Here is a 26,279-nt window from a genome sequence, read left to right on the forward strand (position 1 = left end):
ACTTGTTTGGATCAAAATATCATAACCACAGCACATCTGATAGCATCTCACTCTAACTGGGAACACGTACCAAGGAGGCAAACATACAGCTCAAACTTATAAGATGGTGACATCTCCAATCTCAGTGGATGCCCCCCCTCAATCCAGAAACCTGGGAATCAGTCCAAACTTAGGTCCCATATTGCAAACTGTCAATCTTGCTTTGTAGTGGGTCTCATGTTTGGACGCTTCTTCACATCCTCCCAGCCCTTGCTTTGTGTTTTATTTTGTTTTGTTTTGTTTTGTTTTGAGACGAAGTCTCGCCTCTGTAGCCCAGGCTGTAGTGCGGTGGTGCCAACTCGGCTCACTGCAACCTCCGTCTCCTGGGTTCAAGCGATTCTCATGCCTCAGCCTCCCAGGTTGCTGAGATTACAGGCGTGCCACCATGCCCAGCTAATTTTTGGTTTTTATTGTTGTTGTTGTTGTTTTTCTTAGTAGAGACAGTGTTTTGCCCAGGCTGGTCTCAAACTCCTGACCTCAGGTGATCCACCTACCTCGGTCTCCCAAAGTGCTGGGATTACAGGCATGAGCCACCGTGCTCAGTCCTAGCACTTGCTTTAATTCAGGACCTTATCATTTTTAAATTAGTTCTCACTTGGATTATAACAAAAATGTTCTAACTAGTCTACCTGCCTTTGAGTCTTATGACCACTAATTCTCGTCACAGCCTCCAGAACAATCTTGCTAAAATGTAAATGTAATCCTGTTATAATTTCATAAAACACTTCTGTGGCTCTCTATTTCCATTTTATAAGGAAAATTCATGACTCCTTAGTGACTTACAAGGCCTTCCATGTAGGGGTCTTTGGAAGCCTCTCTAGTCTGTTTCCTCACCCCCCTCTGTGTCCCCTCCCCTGCTCTTCAACTGTGCTAAACACTTTAATTTATTTTATTTTGAAACAGAGTCTTGCTCTGTTGCCAGGCTGGAGTGCTGTGGCGCAATCTCGGCTCACTGCATTCTTTGACTCCCTGGTTCAAGCAATTCTCCTGCCTCAGCCTTCTGAGTAGCTGGGATTACAGGCATGCACTACCACACTCAGCTAATTTTTGTATTTTTAGTAGAGCCAGGGTTTCACCATGTTGACCAGGATTGTCTCGACCTCCTGACCTCATGATCCACCTGCCTCAGCTTCCCAAAGAGCTGGGATTACAGGCATGAGCCACTGCGCCGGGCCCCAATGTATTTTTCCCTCAATGGGCTAGTGGTTTTAGGCTTGGGGCTTTTGCCCACAGGCTCCCTCTGCCTACACTGTCTTTCTCTCCACTGGAGGGTCCTTTCCTTATTCCCTTGGTGAACACCTTCTCATCTGTCAAGACCTTGCTTAATAGTCACCTCCTCTGTAAAGTCTTTCCTGACCACCACTAATTGAATGGTTCCTTCAGCCATACTTTCACCCAGTCTTCACTTATGTCTCTTACAGCACCTGAAAGGCATATGTACACTTAAACTGTTCCCTTGTCTGTCTTCCCTACTATACAGTGAAGAAAGAGAGAGGTGGGAAAGGGGGAACAGAAGAAGAAAAGGAATGAAGAGGGAGAAGAGAAAAGGGGCAAGATGAGAGAGTTAGAGAAGAAAGAGGAAGAAAGAATGAAGGGAGAGATGCCAAGTGCCTGCCTGTACCTTTCTTCTTCCTGTTTTCGCTCTTCCAGCTGCCTACACCAAATAAAGCAGATAGGAACCATTTTATTTTTCCCTAGGATAAAGTATATAATTTCAGCATGAATGTTGGCACCCTCGAACACTTCTTTGAAAAGTAGTGATGTGCACTCTGCCAAGTGGAAAGACTGTATTAGCGTCGGGGAATGACTGAACTGCTGTCTCGCAGCAGGCTCTCCCCACAGGGCCATGCCAAGGAAAATGACCTTGCACTTGTGTCTTGAAGGAGATAAGGTAGAAAGACTGGCAAGATCTGTCCTCAATTAGAGGCCAAATGAAAGAGAAAACAACAACAACAGCAGTACTGCAAAGCAGGAAGATGAGATATTGGAAGGATATAAGACTCAGGATATAATGGTGGAAAGAGCCCTGAGAAGTCACTGAATCCATCCTCTAAGTGGGGAAATTGAAGTCCAGAGAGGGAGAAGGACTTCTCCAGGGTCACGTAGCAGCTTAGTAGAGAGCCAAGATGAGTTTCCTAGGAAGAAAAATCCTGGCATAGACCAAGGACTCCTGTCCCTGCAGCTGAGTGGTTAGACATGTATCATTACCTCTCTGAGCCAGCTAGCAATCTCCTGAGATAGGTGTCCCCAAGCATTCAGGCCACAACTATTTACTGAGTTCCTAAATATGTGCCTGAGGGTGCCCTAGTTTTATCAGCCTTTGATTTATAATGAAGCAACATTAACTTTTAATTATCAAATTAAAATGTTCCTCAGCTCTCACAGCCTTAAAAATTGTATCTCAGTCCTCTTCTTAGTTGAGAGCTCCCTGATTTTTTTGCCTTGTTTTCCTGCTCAGACTGGGGCTTTCTGAGGGAAGGCCTGGCTTTTCTACTTGTATCTGTGTGCACTTTCAATACAGAACTGAGCACATAGGATGACTTCCCAAGTTGAGGATCAAGCAGAGGTTTTGGAGTGGTGAGATGTAAGCTCGAATCCCATCTCAATTCATAATTTGTTGTGAGATCTTGATAAGCCAGGCTCTGAGCTTCTTCTGAGAAACTAAGATCATAATCCTATTGACTTCCATGGAGTGTTGAAAGAATCAAATGATTGGTGTAAAAATGGTTTATAACTGTATAAATGTGCAAGATGGTGGTTATTGTCAATAGATTTCGTATTGAACAAGGAAGAAATGTACATAATATGTAAGCTGGTCCCCAAGCTCCTCTTAACTCTACGCTACCATAGTACTCGCACTTCTTCACATTCCTCATTGCACAGAAGTTACTTGTAAAATGTCTTTCTTCTTCACAAGGTTTTGAGCTCCAGGAGGTCCATATCCCCAGTGCCAAGCACAGCACCTGCACATAGTGTCATTGTGTGATTCAAAAGAATGTATTGACAGTGTATAAGCTGTCATACATTTTGGTAGGCACAAAGCCAGTTACTTCATTTACCTCTATGACAATGTGTGAATTTGTGATTGTTATCTTCAAATTTCAGGTGATTAAACTGAAACTCAGGGAGGGAAAGTGAATTCTACAGGTCTTAAAGCTCAACCATGGTGAAACTAACTCTTGAAGCCAAGTCTACCAGACCCCCAAACCACACTTCTCTCATGAGTACCCTTTTATCACCATTATCATTATCATAGTCATTATGGCTATCACCAGTCACTGAAGGGAGCAGGAGGCAGAGGTCAGGAGTTCATCATTTGCCCTGGGAAGGTCTATTATAAACCCAAACCTCGTGGGCTGAGCCTCTCATCTCTCTCTGTTTCCAGGCATAGAGGTGGAGAAAGGGAATGGAAGCAAAGGAAGGCTCCTTCCTGCCGGGCCAGACCTGGCTCTTTCTGGATCCCTAGGAGATGCAGAAATGCCTCCATTTATGTGCAAGTAGAGTCAGATTGTAAGAGACTAATTAGAAGTAGAAAAAAAATACATTTTTATTTCTCATCTTGCTGCTTCTGATGCATTTTCTCCACACCTAAGCATTAGTCTCAGAATAATCCTGAAATATATTCTGCTGAGGTCAAGGAGGCCACAAATACAGGGCTGGGCTATTCTGAATAGAGCTTAGCCCCAGGTCAGAAACACTTGGTTTTGAATCTAAGATCTACCACTTGCAAGCTCTTTGCCTTGGTTTCCTTATATGATGTTATTACCCTTATAGGATTGTTATAATTACAGAACCATACTTAAGAAGTACTGCATAAATATCAACAGCTTTTATGGTGTCATGTTTAAGTGCATGGATTGCAGAGCCAGACTGCTTGGGCTCTGCCGGTTACCACTGTGTGATCTCGGGTTCCCACACAACCACTCTATTCCTGAGTGTTCTTGTTTGTAAATGATGTTTCTATCTGATAAGGTTGTGGGAGGATTAATGAGTGCCTGCCCCTGGCGTAAAGTAAGGGCTATGTTGTTATTATTATCCTCCCCCATAGCTCTTCCAGATAGAATCTAGGCCCTGGGAACTTCCCACACCCCTATACCCCTTTCTCTGAGTCTAAGATAGCTGGCCCATTCATTTATTTATTCATTTAGTCACTCGGCAATTGTTGCCTGAGTACTTACTGTGTGTCAGGCCCTATGATATACCTTGTGGATATGGAAGTGAACCAGATGCAGTTCTAGGCTTCGAAGGATTCACAGGCCACGCCCTCCTTCTTAATTTTTTTTCTGTTGTTCATGGTTTTCATAAAACCACACTTTCCTTGTATTCTTTCACCTTCTTTCTTCTCTGACCACTCCACGGTCTCCTTTCCTTCTCTTTTAGCTAAACTTTCAACTTTAGAGGCCTCCAGGCTCAGTCCCAGGACCTCCTCTTGGTCCACGCTTTCTCCCAGAGGTGTTACACACGCCTCAATGATAATGATTCCTATATTTATATCTTCAGTCCAGTCATCTCCCCCAGGGTTCTTCTTTCATGAATTTAACTGCCTACTTGACACTTCCTGTCTTGCATTCAGTGCTCATTTCAAACTGTGAAGAGCCTATCAGAACTCTCAATTTCCTAACCAGTATCCCAGCTGGGCTCCACCCCAGTCTTCTCCATTTCTGTACATGAAACCACCATCTACTTAGTGTTCAAGTCATAAACCTTTGATTCTTCCCACATGTAATCTATATGCAGGTTCTATGGAGGTGTGGCCACAATATTTATTAAATATGCCTTCTCACCTCTACCACCACCTCTCTTACTTAAGCTGTAGTTAAGGACTGCATAATGACATTTCAGCATCAGACCACATGTACAATGGTGGTCCCATAAGATTATGATGAACTTGAAAAATTCCTGTCACCTGGTGACATCACAGCTGTTGTAAGGCATAGGGGAATGCATTACTCATTCACGTGTTTGTGGTGATGCTGGGGTAAACCAACCTGCTGTGCTGCCAGTCATATACAAAGGTGGAAATGCAATTATGTATAACACATAACACTTAATAATAATACGTAACTATGTTACTGGTTTATGTATTTTCTATACTATACCTTTTATTGTTATTTTAGAGTGTACTTCTACTTAAAACAAAAAGTTAACTCTAAAAAGTCTCAACAAGTCCTTCAGGAAGTGTTCCACGAGAAGGGATTGTTATCATAGGAGATGACAGCTTCATGCATGTTATTGTCCCTGAAGACCTTCCAGTGTGATAAGATGTGGAGATGGAAGACAGCGATGTTGATGATCTTGATCCTATGTAGCTCTCGGCTCATGTTTGTGTTTGTGCCTTAGTTTTCAACAAAAAATGTTTAAAAATAAAAAAACCCCATAATTTATAACTAGAAAAAAAAGCTTATGGAGTAATAAAGGAAGAAAATATTTTTGTGCAGCTGTATAATGTGTTTGTGTTTTAAGCTAAGTGTTATTACAAGAGTCAAAAAGTTTAAAAAATTAAAAGTTTATAAGGTAAAAAATTCCCGGTAAGCTAAGGTTGATTTATTATTGAAGAACTAAAATGTTTTAAAATGAATTTAATGAGGCCAGGCGTAGTGGCTGACACCTGTAATCCCAGTGAGCCGAGATTGTGCCAATGCACTGCAACCTCCACCTCCAGGTTCAGGTGATTCTCCTGCCTCAGCCTCCTGAGTAGCTAAGATTACAGATGTGCACCATTATGCCCAGCTAATTTTCATGTTTTCAGTAGAGACGGGAGTTCCCCATGTAGGTCAGGCTGGTCTTGAGTTCCAGACCTCAATTGATCCGCCTGCCTTGGCCTCCTAAAGTGCTGGGATTACAGGTGTGAGCCACCATGCCTGGCCTCACTAAATTTATTTTAAAACAGTCATATGCTGTACAGGTTTGTAACCTAAGAGCCATAGGCTATAACCATATACCCTAGGTGTGTAGTAGGCTATAGCATCTAGGTTAGTGTAAGTACACTCTATGATGGTCACACAATGATGAAATAACCTAGTGATGCATTTCTCAGAACTTATCTCCATCATTAAGTGCTGCATGACTGTACTGTGATTGCTTAGGGGAACTGTCTCAACTGCCTCATTCATGCCCCCCTAAAATCCATTATCTACATGATAGGCAAGGTATGTTTTTCAGTATTCCCCTGTTAAAATGTCTTTCTACTGTACATAGGATAAACTCCAAATTCTAACCCTGGCCTTCAAGGCCCTGTGCGATCTGGACCCTGCAAACCTGTCCAGGCTTAGCTCCAGTGTTTGTCACAATCTGGCTACTGGCCTTCCCTTTGGTTTTTGAAAACAATACACTCATCCTTGCTTTAGGGCCTTTGTTTTGCCCAGGATTCTTTGGCTGAGTTCTTTGAATGTCTGGTTTTTCTCCCTTTCTTTCTCTCTTTCTTTCTTTTTCTTTTTCTTCCTTCCTTCCTTCCTCCTTCCCTCCCTCCCTCTTTCTTTTTTTCTTTCTTTCTCCTTTCTTTTCTTTCCTTCCTTCCTTTTTCTCTCTTTCTCTTTCTTTCTCTCTCTTTCTTTCTCTTTCTTCCCTTCCTTCCTTCCATCCTTTCTTCCTTTTCTTTCTTTCCTTTTCTGTCTCCCGTCCCCTCCCCTCCCCTCCTCTCCCCTCCCCTCCCCTCCTCTCCCCTCCCCTCCCCTCCTCTCCCCTCCCCTCCCCTCCTCTCCCCTCCTCTCCCCTCCTCTCCCCTCCCCTCCCCTCCTCTCCTCTCCCCTTTCCTTTCCCTCTCCTTCTCCCTGTTCTCTTCTGTTTGTACAGGAAAATCTTTATCTCCATTTCCTTTTTGAAAGACAATTTTGCCAGGAATAGTATTCTTGCTTGACAGGTGCATGCCACCACACCTGGCTGAATGGCTGGTTCTTATCATCTTTTGAGGCTTAATTCAAATGTCAGAGGCCTTCCCTGATCACACTACCTAAAGTAGACTTTCCCCCATCCACTGTGTTATTCACCATCATGTTATTTATCCTAGTGCATTTCTAGCATGTTTCACAATCTGCAATTACCTTGCTTATCTGATGTTTATAGTTTGTAAACCCCACCTGGGTGTTAGCTACTTAAAGGCAGGAATCTTATCTGTTTTGTTCACCCTGAAGTCCTATGATAGCACCAGGAACATAGTAGGTTCACAGTAGATATTTGCCAGATGAATGGATGAATGAATAAGCTAGATGATAAATACCTTAACAGAAGGATATTTTTTTAAATCTATGGGATTCCAGGGAAGGGAGCTGCTATCCCTGAGAGCGTCCAGGAAGACCTCTCTGTCAAGGGCCCATTTGGGATAAGCAGTAAAAGGTGAACAAGATGTTGCCAGGAGGTGAAAGGAAGAGGATGAGCATTCTCACCTGAAGGAATAGACACAAAAGCCCAGAGTACGAGAACACCAGTGTGCTTGGGAAGTTATAGCGGTTCTAGAAGGCCAGAGTGTAGGATGGAGAGAGGCAGGAGGTGAAGTGCCCGTGGCCCATCCCCTTGGTTCCTTGAGCTGGCTGTCTGGATTTCTTATGTGGTTGTTCCTTTCTTTGTCCCCTTGACTTATTATAGCCCTTTTTTTGTGGCAGGAATTTCTGCCCAGCCATGTTCAGGACATATCTGAGGAAGAAAGCCTTCACTGTGCCACTTCAGAAATATATATATGTATATACTATGGGCTGGGCACAGTGACTTACACCTATAATCCCAGCACTTTGGGAGCCTGAGGCAGGAGAATTGCTTGAGCCCAGGAGTTCCAGACTATACTGGGCAATATAGCAAACCCTGTCTCTACAAAAAAAAAATTTTTAAATAAAGAAATATACACTATGAATGATAAAGAACCTTTGCATTATTTTGTTTATTTGATTTGCTTGGTTGATATTAAAGAAAGAGTCCTCAATTTTTCTGAAAATTTTTCCTTCCTGCCTTAGAACACAGAAATAGCTTTCATTCCTTAAAAACAGATAGGGAGACATTTTAGTTAATAATGAAAAGAATAGATTTGGAGCTTTTTTGTCTCAGTCCCAGGGGAAAACATCTTCCTGGGGTAAATCTGAAGGAGGAATGTGTCTGGAAGTTCTCCAACACTTCTTGCTCCTCCCACACACATACCTCAATGCCTTTTTGAGAGTCTAAGGGCAATAATCTCAGTCACAGATCCCCACAATCCTTCAGCTCAGAGCTGAAGGAATCTGCATGGGGTTTGCCTTACTGTAATCAAGTAATTGCTTTGCTAGGCTGCAAGCTCCTGTGAGGACAGCAGGGTACAGGACATGGAGAGTTTATAGCCAGAGGCCTGGGTTTCAGTCCTGACTCTGCCACATCTTGCTGCATAATGCTGGGCAAGTTACTTGAGCTCTCTGAGCTTCCATTTCCTCCTCTGTAAAACAGAAATAATAACAAAGCTCACCCTGCTCAACTTGCGGTTATTCCTGCCTAAGCTTCAGTTTCTTCCCCATGGCGTCTCCAAACCTGAGATAAAACTCCTCTGTCCTTCCTGGGTTGGATTGCCCTAGATGGTCCTTCCTTCACTGAACTGAATTTGTGATAAACTCCGAAGTGCTGCCGAAATGTGAAGGATACAGCCCCACATCAGAGCACCAAGCTCAGGTTTTGGCCTGTGCCAAGTGAGATGAAGCAGGGTAGCAGCTCAGAATAGAGAAAGAAAACCCATTTCCTCCCTGGTGTCTAGGTGGAAGCAAACTCCACACTAAATTAAGTTGCAAATATGCCCCAAAGTAGTTTTAATTTTATTGGCACTGATTTTAATTTACTCTTTAGGCCCCTGATTGCAAGATGAGCTGCTGGCTGCTGGCAAGGGGACAGCCCTTCATCATTCTGTTTTAATTAAGGTCCTTAAGTTTGGAAGGAAAGAACGGAGATGCTTTCCCCATCCTCCACCTTCTATTCTCATTCCCAAATTGTAATTCAGGGCCCTACATTTGTGACACACACCCCTTGGTCCGGCACAGCCACAGAAAAGTACCTGGTTTTACTGTTGGAACAACTTAAGATGCATTTGTTTATTCATTAATTCACTTATCTTTCCTTCAGTTCATTTTCTTATTCATTCCTTTGTAAACCTTTAATGATGACCTACTATATACCAGGCCTTGTTCTGGTCCTGTGGATTGAAAAAAATCAGCAATATAAGATCCTTGCCCTCAAAGAGCTCACATTCTGGAGGGAAATGAAAATAAAAGATTATCATCTCATGTGGTAAGTGCCATGAGAGAGATATGTACCTTGAATTATAAGAGCGCAGAGGAGGCTGTTAACTCAGCCTGAGGGATAAAATAAGGCTTTTTGAATTGAGATTTTGTACTAGTCAAGATGAAAGATATTAGCTTCTATAATAAACAATCCCCAAATTTCAGTGGCTTAATTCAGTGAAGATTCACTTCTCTCTTACATCAGTCTGATGCAGAGCAGGTGACTCTCCTGGCTATTGTCCTCTAAGTGTTGAGTCGAGGATATAGGCTTCTTTCTTCTTAGGATATCATCATTTTTTTACGTGTAGCTACCCATGCAGAAGGGCAAGAGAAAATGTGGGTGATTGTGTACGAGGAGTTTTATGGGCAGGTCTGGAAGTTATTGTCATTGCCCACATTCCATTCGATCCCAACCAAATGGCAAGGGGGATAGAAATGTCAGTGGGGAAGAGATGCACAATTCAATAAATGGTGTTGAAACAGTGAAATTTAGCCCTTACCTCACATTCCACGACCATATAAATTGAAACTGAAACAAAACATTGAAAACTAAACAACAAAATAATAAAATGGAAGCAACAGTAAAATAATTCAGCTAGGAAACCGCAAAAGAAAAGATTGATAAACTGTGTCAAAAATCAGAAATTTAAAAATTTCTACATGAAAAATACATGAACAGAAGTAAAATAGAAAGACAAATGACAAAAGTGTCTTTATATTACACATAAAGGTTAATTTCTATAATACATAGCTTCTCTAAGTCAATAAGAAATAAAGCCCAAAAATCCGATTTTTTAAATGGTCAAAGGAAATGAACAGAGTTCTTAGAAAAGAGAATGCAAATCACTTTTATTGATTTATTTTATTTTTTATTTATTTATTTATAGAGATGGAGTTTCACTCTTGTTGCCCAGGCCAGAGTGCAATGGTGCGATCTCAGCTCACTGCAACATCTGCGTCCAGGGTTCAAGCAATTCTCCTGCCTCAGCCTCCCGAGTAGCTAGGATTACGGGTGCCCACCACCACAGCTAATTTTTTTTGTATTTTTAGTAGAGACGGGGTTTCACCATGTTGGCTAGGCTGGTCTTGAACTCCTGACCTCAGGTGATCCACCCACCTCAGCCTCCCAAAGTGCTGGGATTACAGGCGGGAGCCACCGTGCCCGGCTGCAAATCATTTTTAAACATGTGAAAAGATTCTTAACTATACAGTAAAAGATAATTATACAGTACTAAGAGAAATTCAGATTAAAACTAATCTTACATATTACTTTTCACCCATCAAATTGGCAAATATCAAAAAGTTTTATTCCACCTATATTGTCAAGGTAATAGGCTAGGAGTGTTCTGCCTTTCTAAGGTCAGTCTGTCAATATTAATCAGAATTGCAAATGCACATAGGATCTGGGAATTTCACTTCTAGGAATTTATTATTTTATTTTATTTATTTTTTTATTTTTTTGAGACAGAGTCTCGCACTGTCGCCCAGGCTGGAGTGCAATGGCATGATCTTGGCTCACTGCACCCTCCACCTCCTGGGTTCAAGCGGGTCTCCTGCCTCAGCCTCCTGAGTAGCTGGGATTATAGGCACCCACCACCGCACCCGGCTAATTTTTTGTATTTTTAGTAGAGATGGGGTTTCACTGTGTTGGCCAGGATAGTCTCGAACTCCTGACTTCGTGATCTGCCTGCCTTCGCCTCCCAAAGTGCTGGGATTACAGGCATGAGACACTGCACCCAGGCAGGAATTTATTTTACATACAATTGTGTATGTGTGAAATAATATATATGCAAATTTCATCACTAAGACATTCTTTGTAACAAGAAAAGATTGGAAATACATTAAATGTTTATCAATAAGTAACTAGTTAGTTTATATATGGCTGTCACAAAGAATGAGGTAACTTTTTATTTATTAAGAAAGAATCGCCTCCAAGATATATTCAGAGAACAGCAGATCTGAATGGTGTGTTTATGGTGCTACCACTTGTGTGTTTGGAGCAGGGGGTTTGGGTGTGAGAGGAAATATTTACTTGTATATGCACAAACTGTCTCTGGAAAGATATATGCAAGCCTGATAGCATTAGCTGTCTCTGGGGAGCAAAACTGGGTGACTGGTAGAAGGGAGATTTTTTACTATAAATTATTTTATACCATTTGACTTTCAGATTATATGATCAATCAACATAATTCAGGTGCTGGTTCTTTAAAGTGAAGTCACATCAGCTGCCAGGTGTCAGGATGGGACAGTGGAAGCCACACCTATATGGTTATCAGAAAAATGTAACAAAATTACACTTGTACGCCCATAAATTTATACAAATAAGTTTTTTAAATTTAATTTTTTTCAAAAAAATTTAAAAGTAAAAGAAAAGCTAGGTTCTAATTCTTGCTTCTTCACTAACTTGCTGGCCAACCTTAAGCAAGCAACCTCCCCACTCAGAGCAGGTCTGAGAAAGGTGAGAGAAACTGGTTTCCAAGGGCCTCTCTAGCTCTGACATCGAGAGATATAAACTGTAGCTTTCCTTACACATTTCTTAAATCATCTTTCTACCTCCTCCTTTCCTGTGCAGCTCATCAAAAGCTCACAGGAAAAGACAGACAATTGAAGAAAATAAAATTGTGAAGATGACTTTTATAGGGCTCCTGTTGAATCATTGTGTATTCCACCTCCAAAGCTGAAAATGATGAGTTTAATATCACACAGAGCAGTGCATCTTGTATCTCCCAAAAGAGAGCTTATGCTACCCAGAGAACTGGGAGCTTGGCAAGACATAATTTTTCACTCCAACTCTGAGGTAAATGAAATGACAGTCATTGAGCCCACATTCTAGAAGCAACATGGTTTTCATTTGGTTTTAACTTCATTTAAAAGCATCCCAAGGAGGGAGAATCCTTCTAAATGTGCACTTTTCTTCTTTCCCAGGACTATGTACTAGAAAGAGGATGGAGAGATGGCTAGACTTTGCCTTGGCTGTTTCTAGTGTTGGCCATTGATGACAATAAGTTAATTGTGCAAGGGGGCAGGAGGCCTGTCAGTCCCCGTTATTCAGTGAGCTTGGTCAAGTCCCCTCCCCATGCGAGTCTTCCCTTATTCTCAGAAAGGGTTAATGGATATAAGCTGGGCTGATATATAAGAAGGGAAGATTGGATTTGAGGGCCATTGAAGATCTAATGGCCTAAAAATCACCCCACCCCCGACACCCTCTGTTTCAGTCAGTCCATTACAGTATGTGGAGCAATCTCTCTGGGATTGTTTGTTCAACCATTCTGCATGTAGTTACTGAGCATCCTTTACTTACAGGCACTGAGCTCTTTATAGACAATCCTCCTACCTTCAGGGAAGGCTAACAAATAATACCATAAGAACCAAGAAAGTGCCTTAAATATGTGTAAGTAAAGAGCAGAGGTAGACTGGTCAATGCCATCTTTACAGACTGCAAAGGCATTTTCCTTCATGCATTATTTATATGCTGTTGTGGGGTAGACCTGGCATCATGACACAAGGCTAACTCAAAGAGTTAACTAAGACTCTATATGTAAAGTTCCAAGAATGCTGTTGGGCATGCATTATATATACAGCAAGACAGTAATTATTATTTTTTATTTATATTACATCATCAAGAAATATAGTAATTATTATTGCTGTGTTTGATTCCCGATATAATGCTCTGAGGTTTGAATTAAAATACCCGTTTTTCAGATAAGAAAGCTGAGGCTCAAAGTGGGGACATGATTTACACCAAGCTTCCCAGCAAGAAATGGCCAGGTTGGGGCAAAACTGCAACCAGGCCCAAAGTAAATACAATTGTGTTACCTGGAAGGTATTTCTCATTAATCAGAGAAATAAATTCCACGAATGTCTAGTCATGAATGTGTTAGCTGTTCTGAGTAAGTAACATCATGACTTAACCCAAGCTAATAAATTTCACTTTTTCTGAAGACCTCTTAAAAGGGATGCTAATAGTAGTGCTTTCAGACCCTGAGGGAAAACCATGTTAAAAGTGAGGAGGAATTGATCGTCACCTGTCTTAAACCCTCCCCTCACATTGCAAATGGCTGCTAAATCTGCTGACACACAGGGTCAGCTTGATGTGTGTGTGTGTGTGTGTGGGTGGGTGGGTGGGTGGGTGTGGGGGTGTGTGTGTGTGTAGTGTAGTGTCTGGTCCCTTATACACAAGCTCTACGGCCCAGACTTCTCATTTGTTATCCTTTCTCTCAACAGAAAACAAGCCTGGAGTTTTATATTGACATCCATGCCCACTCCACCATGATGAATGGCTTCATGTATGGCAACATCTTTGAGGATGAGGAACGGTTCCAGAGGCAGGCCATTTTTCCCAAGCTCCTCTGCCAGAATGCTGAGGACTTCTCCTATGTAAGCCAGGAGTTCTCTCTCAGCCAGCCCCAGCCCCCCACACCCTGCCTCCCTGTCTTCCTTCTCACTCAGTTCAGTTTGCTTTAAGCTCCACGGGACACCTAACACTGTGTTAGGTATTGTGTGGGTGATGAAGATAGAGGTAAACAAGATGTGCCCATGTCCTCAAGCTGCTCATCACCAGTCAGGGTGGGAGACTCTTTGAGAAGGTAGCATTTTGGCTGGCTGATGAGCTGGCATTTGTTTTTGTTTTGGGGTTTTTGTTTTGTTTTGTTTTCAGACAGGATCTCGCTCTGTCGCTCAGGCCGGGGTGCAGTGTGATCATGGCTCACTACAGCCTCTGTCTCCCAAGATCAAGTAATCCTCCCACCTCAGCCTCCTGAGTAGCTGGGGCTACTGGCTAATTTTTTTTTTTTTTTTTTTTTTTGAGATGGAGTTTCACTCTTGTTGCCCAGGCTGGAGTGCAATGGCACGATCTTGGCTCACTGCAACCTCCATCTCCCAGGTTCAAGCGATTCTCCTGCCTCAGCCTCCCGAGTAGCTGGGATTACAGGCATGCGCCACCAAACCCGGCTAATTTTTTGCATTTTTAGTAGAGACGGGGTTTCTCCATGTTGGTCTGGCTGGTCTCGAACTCCCAACCTCAGGTGATCCGCCCGCCTCGGCCTCCCAATGTGCTGGGATTACAGGCATGAGCCACCGCGCCTGGCTGCTACTGGCTAATTTTTAAAAATTTAGTTATTTATTTTGTAGAAACAGGGTATCGCTATGTTGCCAAAGCTGGTTTCAAACTCCTGGGCTCAAGTGATCCACCTGCTTCAGCTTCCCAAAATGCTGGGATTACAGGCATGAGCTACTGTTCCCGGCCTTCTTTAATGGAGTTGACTCCAGCATTAACAAGAAAAAGAAACTCACTGAGCACCTACCACATGTCAGACCTTTCCCCAGGGTCTGCTTTTACCAATCCCAGTTCTTTTGTATAAGCACAAGACATCTGCTAACAGAGGTTATATGCCCACCATTCTTTTCTCCATGACTCCTTCTCAGCCTCAATTTTTTTGTAATTGCTGGACGATAATTTCTATCCTGCCTGCATTATAGCTTCCTGGAAGGGCAAATGCAGTTTTTGATATAAAAGTTCTTTGCAGGCAGTAAAGACCTTAACAAACTCCAGAGACGGTTGCTGTTACTACCCATCTCACATGCTGAGAACTAGAGAGGCTGTGGGGTGGGAAAACCTCATAGCAAAAGCAATATTGGAAAAGGGCAGGAAGAGGAGATAAGGAGGGGATCAGTATGTGGTGTAGGGAGAGAGCTTTTGCACATTTTCCTTTGTTTTGATACTAAATCTCTGGGGCCTGTTATTTCCATGTGGCCAGAGGGGCAGAGGCCCACAAAGGTCATAGCAATTTTTGAAGTTGATGAGCTGAAAACTCACCTGCCCATTGCTTCAAGCCAGGACATTAGTGGAGATGATGAATTTCTCTGCGTGGTAAGATGCACTCTGAATCTCAGAACCTTCAAATGTCAAACCAGGAAAGGAATTGGCAGATTATTTAGTCCAGTCCCCTCTTTACACCTGAGAGTAAAGAGTGGCCCCAGAAAAGATGAGTATTCAGCGTAAGGTCACCCAGCATTTAATGATAGAATCAAAGCAGGTAGCTCCCCATTTGCAGCTGTGGGGCAGAAACAGCCATGCCTTTTTCTGTAAGAATCTCTATAGGATGTCCCTGTCTATTTGAGACCACTGCAATTTCAGAAAAGAATGTGGCCTCCTTAGTCCAAGTTCCCTGGAAGGCTGGGTCATAGGCCTCAGAGACCCTCCTCATGCGGGTGAAGTTTCCAGGGACTACAAAAGGGGCAGAGTCTGACAGCCTTATTTCTGGGCTTGCCTGATGTTTCTGCATTGCAGCCTCCTTAAGGGTGGGAGTCAAGGTCATCTGTCCTGGTCCAATTGCTGTCTCTTCTCTTCCCTTGTCTTCTCTTCTCTTCTCTTCTCTTCTCTTCTCTTCTCTTCTCTTCTCTTTTCTCTGATCCTCAATGCCCAACTCTAAAACAGGAGAGTTGGAGTTTACTACATGGATTTCAAAGGTCTTTCAGATCTGACATTCTATGATTTTCTGATTTTTCCTTTACCTTAAAATAGACACACACACACACACACACACACACACTTCTCTGTTTCTTTCACAGTCTTTCTGTGCCTTTCTTGTATAGGTGTTTACTTTATCTCTTTTCCTTCTTCCTTTATCTCCTGCCAAATAAGATATGTATTCTCTTATTAAAACCATGGTCTGTTCATTTGCTTAAATTTCCAGGGGTTAGCATAGAATGCCCTTCTAACCCCAAGTGAACTGACCCTCACAACTCTGTGAAAGAGATATTATTTTCACCTCCAAGTTACAAATGAGGAAACTGAGACTAAGACAAGTAAGTCAACTTGCCTGACATCATGTACTCAGTGGGTAGTAGAGCATGTCTTTGAACAGAGGACTTGAGAGTGACATGCTTGTTCATTTCTCTATCCACTGTGATGGGTGCTGTCAACATCTTAGTAAAGAAGCAGCCATGATCCCTATGCTCTAGTGATTCTGGACATGAATCAGCTATCCCTAAAGGAAGCAGATTCTTTGGTTGTCTGGAGTCACTTAGTTCTGGATTCAGATTTGTGCTGTATCACTTACTTGCTCCACCTCTATGAGCAATCTCATATTCCTCATCTATAGAGAGGAAACCTCAGTTTCCTCATCTATAGAGAGATAAAATGTGAACACCTACTTCAAGTGGTTATTTTGAAGCCTAAATGAGATACTGCATGGGAAACAATATCATAAAATTGAAAGCACTGCCCAAATTTTAGGGTTTTATTTTTGTTTTTGTTTTGTTTTGTTTTGTTTTGCTTTTTTTCTTTTTAAAGAATAGAGACATCCCAGCACTTTGGGAGGCCGAGGCAGGCGGATCATGAGGTCAGGAGATCGAGACCATCCTGGCTAACACAGTGAAACCCAGTCTCTGCTAAAAATACAAAAAATTAGCCAGTCGTGGTGGTGGGCACCTGTAGTCCCAGCTACTCAGGAGGCTGAGGCAGGAGAATGGCATGAACTGGGGAGATGGAGCTTGCAGTGAGCCAAGATCACACCACTGTACTCCAGCTTGGGTGACAGAGCGAGACTTCATCTCAAAAAATAAATAAAATAAAATAAAATAAAATAATAATAATAAAAAGAATAGAAACATGGTCTCACTATGTTGCCTAGGCTGAACTCACACTCCTAGGCTCAAGCAATCCTTCCACCTCAGCCTCCCAAGTAGCTGGGACTACAGGTGCACACCACCATGCCAGGCTCCAAATGTTAGTTCTGATTATCATCAAAATGTAGTTGCTTCTTTTTCCTCTGTCTGCTTTTCCCTGCTCCCTCTCTCTCCATTCATTTTTCCACAAATATTTGTTGAGTGGCAGTTACTGCACCTCAAGAACTCTGCTTGCTTCTGTCATTAATTATGTTTATTTAATCAGTCCTTATAATAATCATGTGATGAGGGGCTAATATCCCACTCTTCAGACGGTGAAGCTGAGACCCAAAGCTGTTGTAAAATTTGCCCACAATCCAATTTGCAGCAGGTGCCGTGATTCTCTCCTCCCTACTCTGTCTTTCACAGTCCAGCACATCCTTTAACCGGGACGCTGTGAAAGCAGGAACTGGCCGTCGCTTCCTCGGTGGACTACTGGACCACACTTCCTATTGCTACACCCTAGAGGTCTCCTTCTACAGCTACATCATCAGTGGCACCACGGCTGCTGTGCCCTACACTGAAGAAGCCTGTATCCTTAGTCCCCACCCAGCCTTGGGCCAGCCCTCATCCAGCCGAGAGTATCCAAGTCTGACAGGTCAGGAATTAGGCCCCCAGCTCAGGTAAGGGCTGAGACTCTCAGGTGAGGATGGAGGTGCTTGTTCTTCTGGTGGCATCTTTGGATTGTCCAGTTTGCCTCAGCCCTTAGTATGATACTCCTACCCCAATTGCCATGCTCCAAATCTTTCCCAGGCCAACCGGACCCATGGCCTGCGCATATCTTACTCTGCTTCCATCTCTCTCTCCTCTCTTCTCTCATGATGCAGTGAGTCTTCTGCCATCTAAGCTGTGCAAGTCCACAGGCTGGATGACCACCCCCAGGGTTGCTGAGGAAGAGCTTGATGATCTTGACTCCTTCTAACCCTGAACATACAAAAACATATTTTCTCTTTTCATCTTTTGTCTAACCTGTCCTCTCCCACTATCTCTTCCCTCTACTCACTATTTCCCCTTCTACTTATTTTTCTCACCCTTGTTCCCTCTTCTTCTATGCCCTCCTCCTCCCTCCTCACCTGTCCTGTGCTTCTCTTTCCTTACTTCTTTTTCCCCCTCCTCCCCTCCTTTCTGTCCTCTCTCTCATCCCATCCTCCTTTTCTCTCTTTCTCTCCTCTTTGCCTGTCTTCTGTCTTCCTTGTCTTTCCCGTCTCATCCTCTGTGCATCTTTCTCTCTGCCTTTGCATTTCCTTTGACAAATTCCTTTTCCTCTTAGTTTCTTCATAAAATTTCTCTGAAAACTCCAAAGCCTTCCATGATGAAATTAGAAGTTATTTTCTAGTTTGCCTAATTTTTTAAGGATTAGGTAGTAACTCTAGTTTCCTGAGTGTTGATTTTAATATCAAGGTCACTGCATCAGAGCTGTAACAGATCGTGGCAGATTCTGCTTTCCTTGATCCTTTGTTTTCGGGTTGATCTATGTCTCCTTTCCTAACACTTAGTTTTCTCAGAGAAGTGGAGGGAGGAGGAAGGAACTTTAGATGAAATGAACTCTTTATTTCTGCAAATTCCCCCTCCCTGGAGGTAGAAGTGCTCTTTTAGCATTTTTTCAACCCTTGGTGAGTGTTTACGGAATTCCTCTGTGCAGGAAAACATCTTTTCTGAAAGTGGCATGACTTAGGGCTAGTCCCACCAGCCAACTGCAACTTAGTGGCTCTGTTTGTATGTGTGTGTTTGGGAGGGTTGGGGGTATGGTGTCCAGGTACCTTGCCAGGAACATTGGAAGTAGGGCAATGGCCCTAGAAGGAGGGGCTGTCAGGGGGTAGGCCAGGTGTTAGAGCAATGTTCCACATCCTGTTGGACGCAGAGATATTATGATTGGAACTGAGAGTTCCCTATGTACAGTCATCAAGACTGAGGGTCATCTTGCAGTCTGCTTTAATACCCACCTGACTCAGCAAGGCCAAGGGAGTAGGCTCTGCTCTGAGGAAGAGGGTCTGTGGGTTCCAAAGTCCTGGCCACCTGTTATGTGCCACATTGCCCCTCTTCATGCCCCATACACACATTAGATGATGTATATGGGCTATGCCTTCTCCAGAATCTGTTAACTCCTATAACACATGCATATGCTTCATTCCACATTGTACTTGCTTTGCTCTCCCATAATATTATGGCAAAGGGACAGAGAGCTGCCTGGAATAAGAGTTTGAGCTTGTGCACTAAAGGGGATTCTGCAACCCTTATTCATAGTGAGATGAGGGTCCCTCCAGAGGAGGCCTGCACTTAGTTTGTTGTTTTTTGCTGTCCAATCTGACAGGTTCTCCTACCTTTTCTTAGCACTTCTGCCATGCTTCTGTCTTAGAGGAAAATGTGTTTCTTAGTAGAAAGCCTACCCTTGGTTCAGGCCCAAGGTTTCCACCCCTCAACAGCCAACACTCATTTATTAAAAGTAAACACACCATTAGTACATACCAGGAATCATAAAAGGCACCTAGGGTAAAATACTGAATAAAAAGGCATGGTTCCTGACTCACAGAACTTTCAGTCTACTTGGGGAGACACAAAAGGAAAGAGATAATTACAATGTATGTGATAAATTCTGGTGGAGGAATTCCAGAAGGCTCTGGGACATTTTTATTTGACAAGTATATATTGAGTGCCTGTCATAGGTCAGGTAAAGTTCTAGGCACAGGGAATGTAACAGAGAACATACTAAAGACAAGAATGTCTTTACATGGGGGAAAGAGGGAACTCACATGCAGTCCTGGGAGTCAGGGAAGATTTCCCAGGAAAAGAGACATCTAAACTGAGATTTTTTGTTTGTTTGTTTTTGAGATGGAGTCTCACTCTGTCACCCAGGCTAGAGTGTAGTGGCATGATCTCAGCTCACTGCAACCTCTGCCTCCTGGGTTCAAGCGATTCCCCTGCCTCAGCCTCCTGAGTAGCTGGGATTACAGGTGTGTGCCACCATGTCTGGCTAATTTTTGTATTTAGTAGAGGTGGGGTTTTACCATGTTGGTCAGGCTGGTCTCAAACTTCTGACCTCGTGATCCACCTGCTTCGGCCTCCCAAAGTGCTGAGATTACAGGTGTAAGCCACTGCGCCCGGCCTAAACTGAGTTTTTAATATGAACTAGTCAAACTGGGTGAGGGTGTTGTTGAAGGGAGGATGTGGTAGACAGAGAGGGGAGTACAGAAGGTATGGGCAGGAGCTGTAAGTGGTCCCTTATGGCTGAAGGACTTCAGACTCAATGATAAGTCTGAAGTGGAAAGATGTAAGAAGTTTGATCTTGAATGTAGACAATGGAAGGACAGATTCGAGGGGACCAGTATTGTAGACAGGGACATGCATTAGGAGGCTGTTATAAAAATCCAGGTGAGAAATAATCCAGGCCAAGACCAGAGTGGTGGCTGCAGAATACTTAGAATGTGGAACTGAGAAGACTTGGTAATTGACTATTTGGGAGTGGCGACAGGGAATGGGAGCTCGTGATTGGAAGGGATTAAGGTGAGTAGAGAGGCTGTGCACAAGCTGAGCAGGTCATGATACTGATGGACCTACCCTGCCTTGTTCTGTCCTCTAGAGGATGAGAAGAGGAAACAAACTGCACCAGGGAAGCTCAGGCCGATTCAATGCATGCAAGGGTGATTTAACCTGGGTTCTGTTTGAAATACTTAAAAAAAAAAAAAAAAACTCTCATTTCATAACAGAGGGAGACTTCAGGGAGACAGATTGTGATCTTTGTTGGCTGCTGGCTCCATGTCCCAATCAGAAAAAGAAATTACATGGTCTGATAGGAAAGGCAATATGGTCTGGGAGAAAATGTCCTCTAGACTAGGAATCAGGAGACCTGGATTCTGATGACAGCACCAACATCATCCGTGAGAGCACCCTTCAGCAAGTCCTGTAACCTGTCTGAGGTGAGCTTCCTCACCATTACAAAGGGACCAAGGACCTTCACACTTGTCTAACCCCTGCTGTGGGAATTAAATAGAGATATTTATTTAAAGTATAGATATGGTATGATGCAAGCAGAACAAACTTTCGATTAAGACATATCTGGGTTTGAATCCTAGGCTCACCCACTTACAAGACGTGTCACCTTGGGCGAGTTGTATAACCTCACTGGGCCTCAGATTAGTTTCCTAATCTGTAGCAGGAGGACATAATAATACTTAACGTTACCAAGTTGCAATGAGGTTAAAGGAAATAGCTTTTGTGAGTGTGCACTGTGAACTAAATACTAAGTGACATTGAAAAGGTTTATGTGAATGTGAATGAGGACCACTGTCTGTGTGAAAGAAGATAGATAGGGCTGTTACAGCAAGAGATCAGCAGCTGTTGTTAGGGTTTGTAGGGCAAAGAGCATTGGTGGGGTCATCACAGTTGAGGGTCTTGCCTTGACCGCAGAACAGTGACTGATTCACACAGTGGGAGATGTGCCGTTCCACTGATGGAGTTTCTTGTTTCTGTCATCCAGGGTGCCCCCTTCCTAGTATCATGGAGGCCAGACTAATTAGCTAGAGGATACTGGATGAGTATAACATCAGGAAGGGCTGGGGCTGCAGAGAATCCCAAGGGGTATTTCATCTAGGTCCAGAATAGTGTCCGCCGCTCCACAGACCAGAGCATATGTGTCCATTGGTTCAGTTCTTCTCCTTGGAAAAGCACCAGCCAAACATGACCAGGGTTTTGCTCTCTGACTTCCCTTCTCTACTACATCTGGGAAATAAATAAATGGACATGGTGGTTGGTGCTTACCTGGCTGTGTGACCTTGTACTGGTTATCTCACCACTCTGAATCTGTTTCCCGATTTGTAAAATAAAAATAGTACTCACTTTGCATGGTTATTGGGAGGGTGAAATAAGGCACTATATCTGCATTCTCCTGGTACTGCCTGGCTTCTGGTAGGTACTCAACAAATGTTCTTGTCTTGACTTGTCTCAGCCCCATGCAGACTACATGGCTTTCCTTCTGTTGGTTGAATCTTTAACTTGACAATCTGGCTTTGGAACTAGCAACTAGTATTTGAATTCTGACTCCACGCTATTACGGGTTGCCTCCAGCAAGTCTTGTCCCCTCTCTCAGCCTCTGTGTGTAATACTTCTTACCCATCAGAGTTTTGTGGAATAAAATTATGTGTGGACTTGATCACTATTCTAGTTCCTTCCAGCTCTGACATTCTAATATGTTTCTGATTCTAAAATGTAAGTTATATAATTCCATGCTTAGATTAATTGGATCAATAATCCATGGATTATCAATATTCCATGTTATCAATAATGCATACTTTTTTATTGAGTTTTAATATTCAGTGATTCCATGAACATAAGAGTTTCTAATTTAATAGGTAAAATCAATACAAAAGTGTCCCGGGCAGCTAGTCAGGCCCAACCAATAGCTACCTTCATTCTTTTAGTTTAGGGGTTCTTAACTGAGGGGCTTACAGACGGCTTCAACAAAACCCTGTGAATCATCTAAAATGTATGCAAAGCTGTGAGTAAATATGCAGAGTTCATTTTTTGGGAGGAAGGCCCATAGCTTTCAACAGAACCTAAAAGAGAGACATCCTCAGAGGCTTCTGCCGTGGCCGGTGGCCTCTTGGCCTCTCTCCTGTCCATGCTGTGGCAAGAATACAGCACTGGTGTCAGAGTCCTAGGTGTGAGTTCTCTTTTGCGTCATTCTCGCTGAGACCCCTAATCCCATATTTAACCACTCTGAACCTCAGTTTCGTCATCTGTAAAGTGAGGAAGATTATTCACATCACAGGATTGTTGTTAGGGCTGCATGGGAGAATGCATGCAGATAAATCACCGGGCATAGAGTCTGTGCCATTAAATATTAGGTCCCTTGCCTTTCCTTCCTGTCATTTGTTGTTTTTGTGAAATGATAAATTCCTACGAATTTTGAACCATTCTTCAGGAAACCCTATTTACATTTTACTGGCCTGCCAAGTAATAAATATGCTCTGTTCAAACGATTTGAAAAAGAGGGAGAGAAAGGCTAAACTGGAATCATAAAGTAACCCAGAGCTTATCTGGCATTTGTTTATAGTCTGGTTACAAGCCAAGAGGAAATAGCTCTTTGACATAATGGATGAGAAAAACATTGGGAACAGAGACCTTGGGTCCTGAGCAGACTGGTTTCCACCCAGGCTTGTAGCTGTGGACACAATGAAATAAGAAAATGCTGGCTCTTAAGGGGAAGGGTATGGCTGATGTGGTCAAGAGAAGATGCTGAGATATCAAATTCAGTTGATTGGGTTAGTCTCATTTCAGAGCCCATATATGCCTTGCACTGCGTCCTCTGAAGCCTACATCAGACATTGAAGCTATCGTTTATTTACTCATCCATCCAACCAAACACATTAGACACTAGAAAAAGACAGATGAAAAAAGCTTGGTCTCTGCTTTCAAGATGAAGACAGTTTTGAGGGGAGGGAGAAAGGTAAAGAGACAATAGCATCACAGAGGGATAAAAGTTCTGGCAGAGGGGAACTCTGCTGGTTGGGGAAGCAGTGGGAGTCACCTAACCCAGCTGGGGTGGTGCAGGAGGGAGTCGGAACAAAGGCTTCGTGGAGGAAGAGAAACTAGGGCTCAGACTTCTAGGATGAATGGAATGCAGAGGGAGAAGTACAGGGGAGAACCCAGATGCCAGAGAGAGGATGCTACATCCAAAGGACTGGAGGGTAGCTGGGGCTGGGCCAGAAGCAGCAGGTGATTAATAAATATAGGCAGAGCCAGACCATGGAGAGAGAGAAAGATTTGTGAAATATGTAACAGGTACATTGAACAGGCAGTACTCACAAGGTGCAATTATGAAACAACTTTATTTTTTGTCTCCCATTGGCTTTATAGATAGATAGATAGAGATTATAGATCTAGAGACATAAAAGCTCTGGCAGGCCCCATGAGTCTCCAGTCACTCTCAGGAAATTAAAAGTTCTCTAATTAATTCTAGTCACAAAACAGTCTCAGTTTAGCAATGACTATGTCTGGTCCAATCAAAAACATCAAACCTCTTCTAAGTAAAAACCCTCCCCATCCTCTAGCTCAGACCTGTCTCAAATAGGCTGCTCATGTGACCAAGGGGTTAGGGTCTGGCTCACTTCTGTTTCCCTGACTTGGCTTCCCAGCCTTTCCCCTCAATCTGAGTGACAGTAGCTGTTTACTCCTCCAAGGTTGAGCAAGATGAGGGAGAGGAGAAAAGGAACAGGAAAGGTCTTAGGGGACTAGTACTCTCATGAGACAGCATGGGCAGTCCCTCACAAGCTTCTTTAGACACACCCTCTCCTGGTGCTTGAGCTCTGTTGATGTGAGCAGATGTGTCTGCTCAGTTCAGTTGCTTATGGTTCCTTGCTAAGCCTCTGGTGATCTGATGGTTTACCCCTGTTGGGGTCACTATTCCCCTCCACTGGCTCTCATGTCTGAAGGTGAGCTAAAGATGGTGAAACTGGTTTTCTGGGTTACTTTTGCAAGTCCTGCATGGTGGTTTCATACTTCACTCTGAACTGTGATGTCTATAGTCTTGGGATCTCAGTCGAAACTACAATTTTAAAAGTCCCATTTTAACATGTTCCAATATCTGACAGGTAGGATTGAGTATTCTTTTTTTTTTTTTTTTGAGGCGGAGTCTCACTTTTGCCCACGCTGGAGTGCAGTGGCACGATCTCAGCTCACTGCAAGCTCCGCCTCCCGGGTTCATGCCATTCTCCTGCCTCAGCCTCCCGAGTAGCTGGGACTACAGGTGCCCGCCACCATGCCCGGCTAATTTTTTTTTTTTTTTTGTATTTTTAGTAGAGATGGGGTTTCACCATGTTAGCCAGGATGGTCTCGATCTCCTGACCTTGTGATCCATCCGCCTCAGCCTCCCAAAGTGCTGGGATTACAGGCGTGAGCCACCATGCCTGGCCGGATTGAGTATTCTTGCTGATTGTTTGGATATGGGGTAGAGGAAAGACTCAAGTAAGATGCCCAGTTCTTGATTTGAAAACAATATGGGGCTGGGTGCGGTGGCTCATGCCTGTAATCCCAGCAATTTGGGAGGCTGAGGCAGGTGGATCACTTGAGGTCAGGAGTTCGAGACCAGCCTGGCCAACATGGTGAAACGCCATCTGTACTAAAAATACAACAAAAACAAAAACAAAATAGCCAAACTTGTTGGCGGGCCCCTGTAATCCCAGCTACTTGGGAGGCTGAGATAGAAGAATCACTTGAACCTGGGAGGCAGAGGTTGCAGTGAGCTGAGATCATGCCATCGCACTCCAGCCTTGGGGACAGAGCAAGCCTTCATCTAAAAAAATAAAAATAAAAATAAAAAACAATATGATAGATGATAGCTGTTAAGGCCAATCATTTAGCTACAGACAATTGGAGAAAAGGGTTGGAGAGGGGGATATTTTGAGCTCTGTATGTAATATATTGAGTATAAGGGGCTTATGTAAAATCCAAATGGAAAAGTTTGGTTGGCAGAGGGCTCTAAAGGCCTGACGTTCTGGAGACAGGCCTGGGCTTTGGATAGACTCAACATAGATTTTTCTACGAGGTACTATAAAGTCACAATGAAGAAAAGATTTTCTTGGTGTACACAGTCAAGGTGGGCTTCTGCTTGATAACTTGGTGAAAAGAAAGCTAGACTGTGAGTTAAGACCCCAGTTCCAGTATGACCTTTTGCCCCTGACCCCCTCATAAAGCTATGTGGACTTGGTTAAATCACTTCACCTCTCTAGCTAAAGCCTGATACTAGGTAGATACTCAGTGAATGCAAATGAATGAATGAATGAATGAATGAATGAATGAATGAAGTGGAAGCAGGCCTCACCCAACATCTGCTAATCCACTTGGATCAAGAACAAGGCAGTGAGTTATGTGATCTCTGCTGTTCAGAAACAGTATCGGCATCTGTATGTGGTTGGGGATGGGTACTGCCTAGATATTTGTTCTTGCCAGAGAGCCTTCACTAAATTTTCGGTGGAGGACAGAAGAGTAGGAAGCAGTCAAGTTTCACCTATTGGTTGGCATCTAAAGATACCTAGATACTTCTCAGTTCTTGTGTGTCATACCCAAGGTCAAAGCTTTGTTAAGATTCATAAGTGAAAAAAGCTTCCATCAGAGGGTTTTGGGAACTGAAGTCTAAACTGTACTGAAGTCTGTTGATTTTTTTCTCCTCCCTACAGACATGGGCTAGAGTTTGATCTTTAAATATGAATCCTTCTGATTGACTATCTGGCTGAATGAATGACTAATAATAATAGTAGCAGTAATGGTAAAAATAATAATATTGAGAATGTGCTTCATGAAGAGGCTCAGGTCCCTGCACTAGAGCATCAGCTTTGCCTGTAACTCGTGATGTAG

General features: G+C 43.2%; 1 protein-coding gene across 5 annotated transcripts in view; it reads left to right on the forward strand.

Annotated features, from left to right (window-relative positions):
• The window catches only part of LOC101147269 (AGBL carboxypeptidase 4), a 1,515,476-nt gene that overhangs the window by 1,433,489 nt on the left and 55,708 nt on the right, over nt 1-26,279 (forward strand). For all 5 annotated transcript variants that reach the window (XM_055348249.2, XM_019018134.4, XM_055348250.2 and 2 more), the window contains 2 exons: nt 13,488-13,640; nt 17,301-17,463. In XM_055348249.2, the coding sequence (XP_055204224.2) occupies nt 13,488-13,640; nt 17,301-17,463 (316 nt within the window). The remainder of the gene's footprint in view (nt 1-13,487; nt 13,641-17,300; nt 17,464-26,279) is intronic.

This window comes from Gorilla gorilla, chromosome 1, assembly GCF_029281585.2.
Source record: "Gorilla gorilla gorilla isolate KB3781 chromosome 1, NHGRI_mGorGor1-v2.1_pri, whole genome shotgun sequence".
Taxonomy (NCBI): domain Eukaryota; kingdom Metazoa; phylum Chordata; class Mammalia; order Primates; family Hominidae; genus Gorilla; species Gorilla gorilla.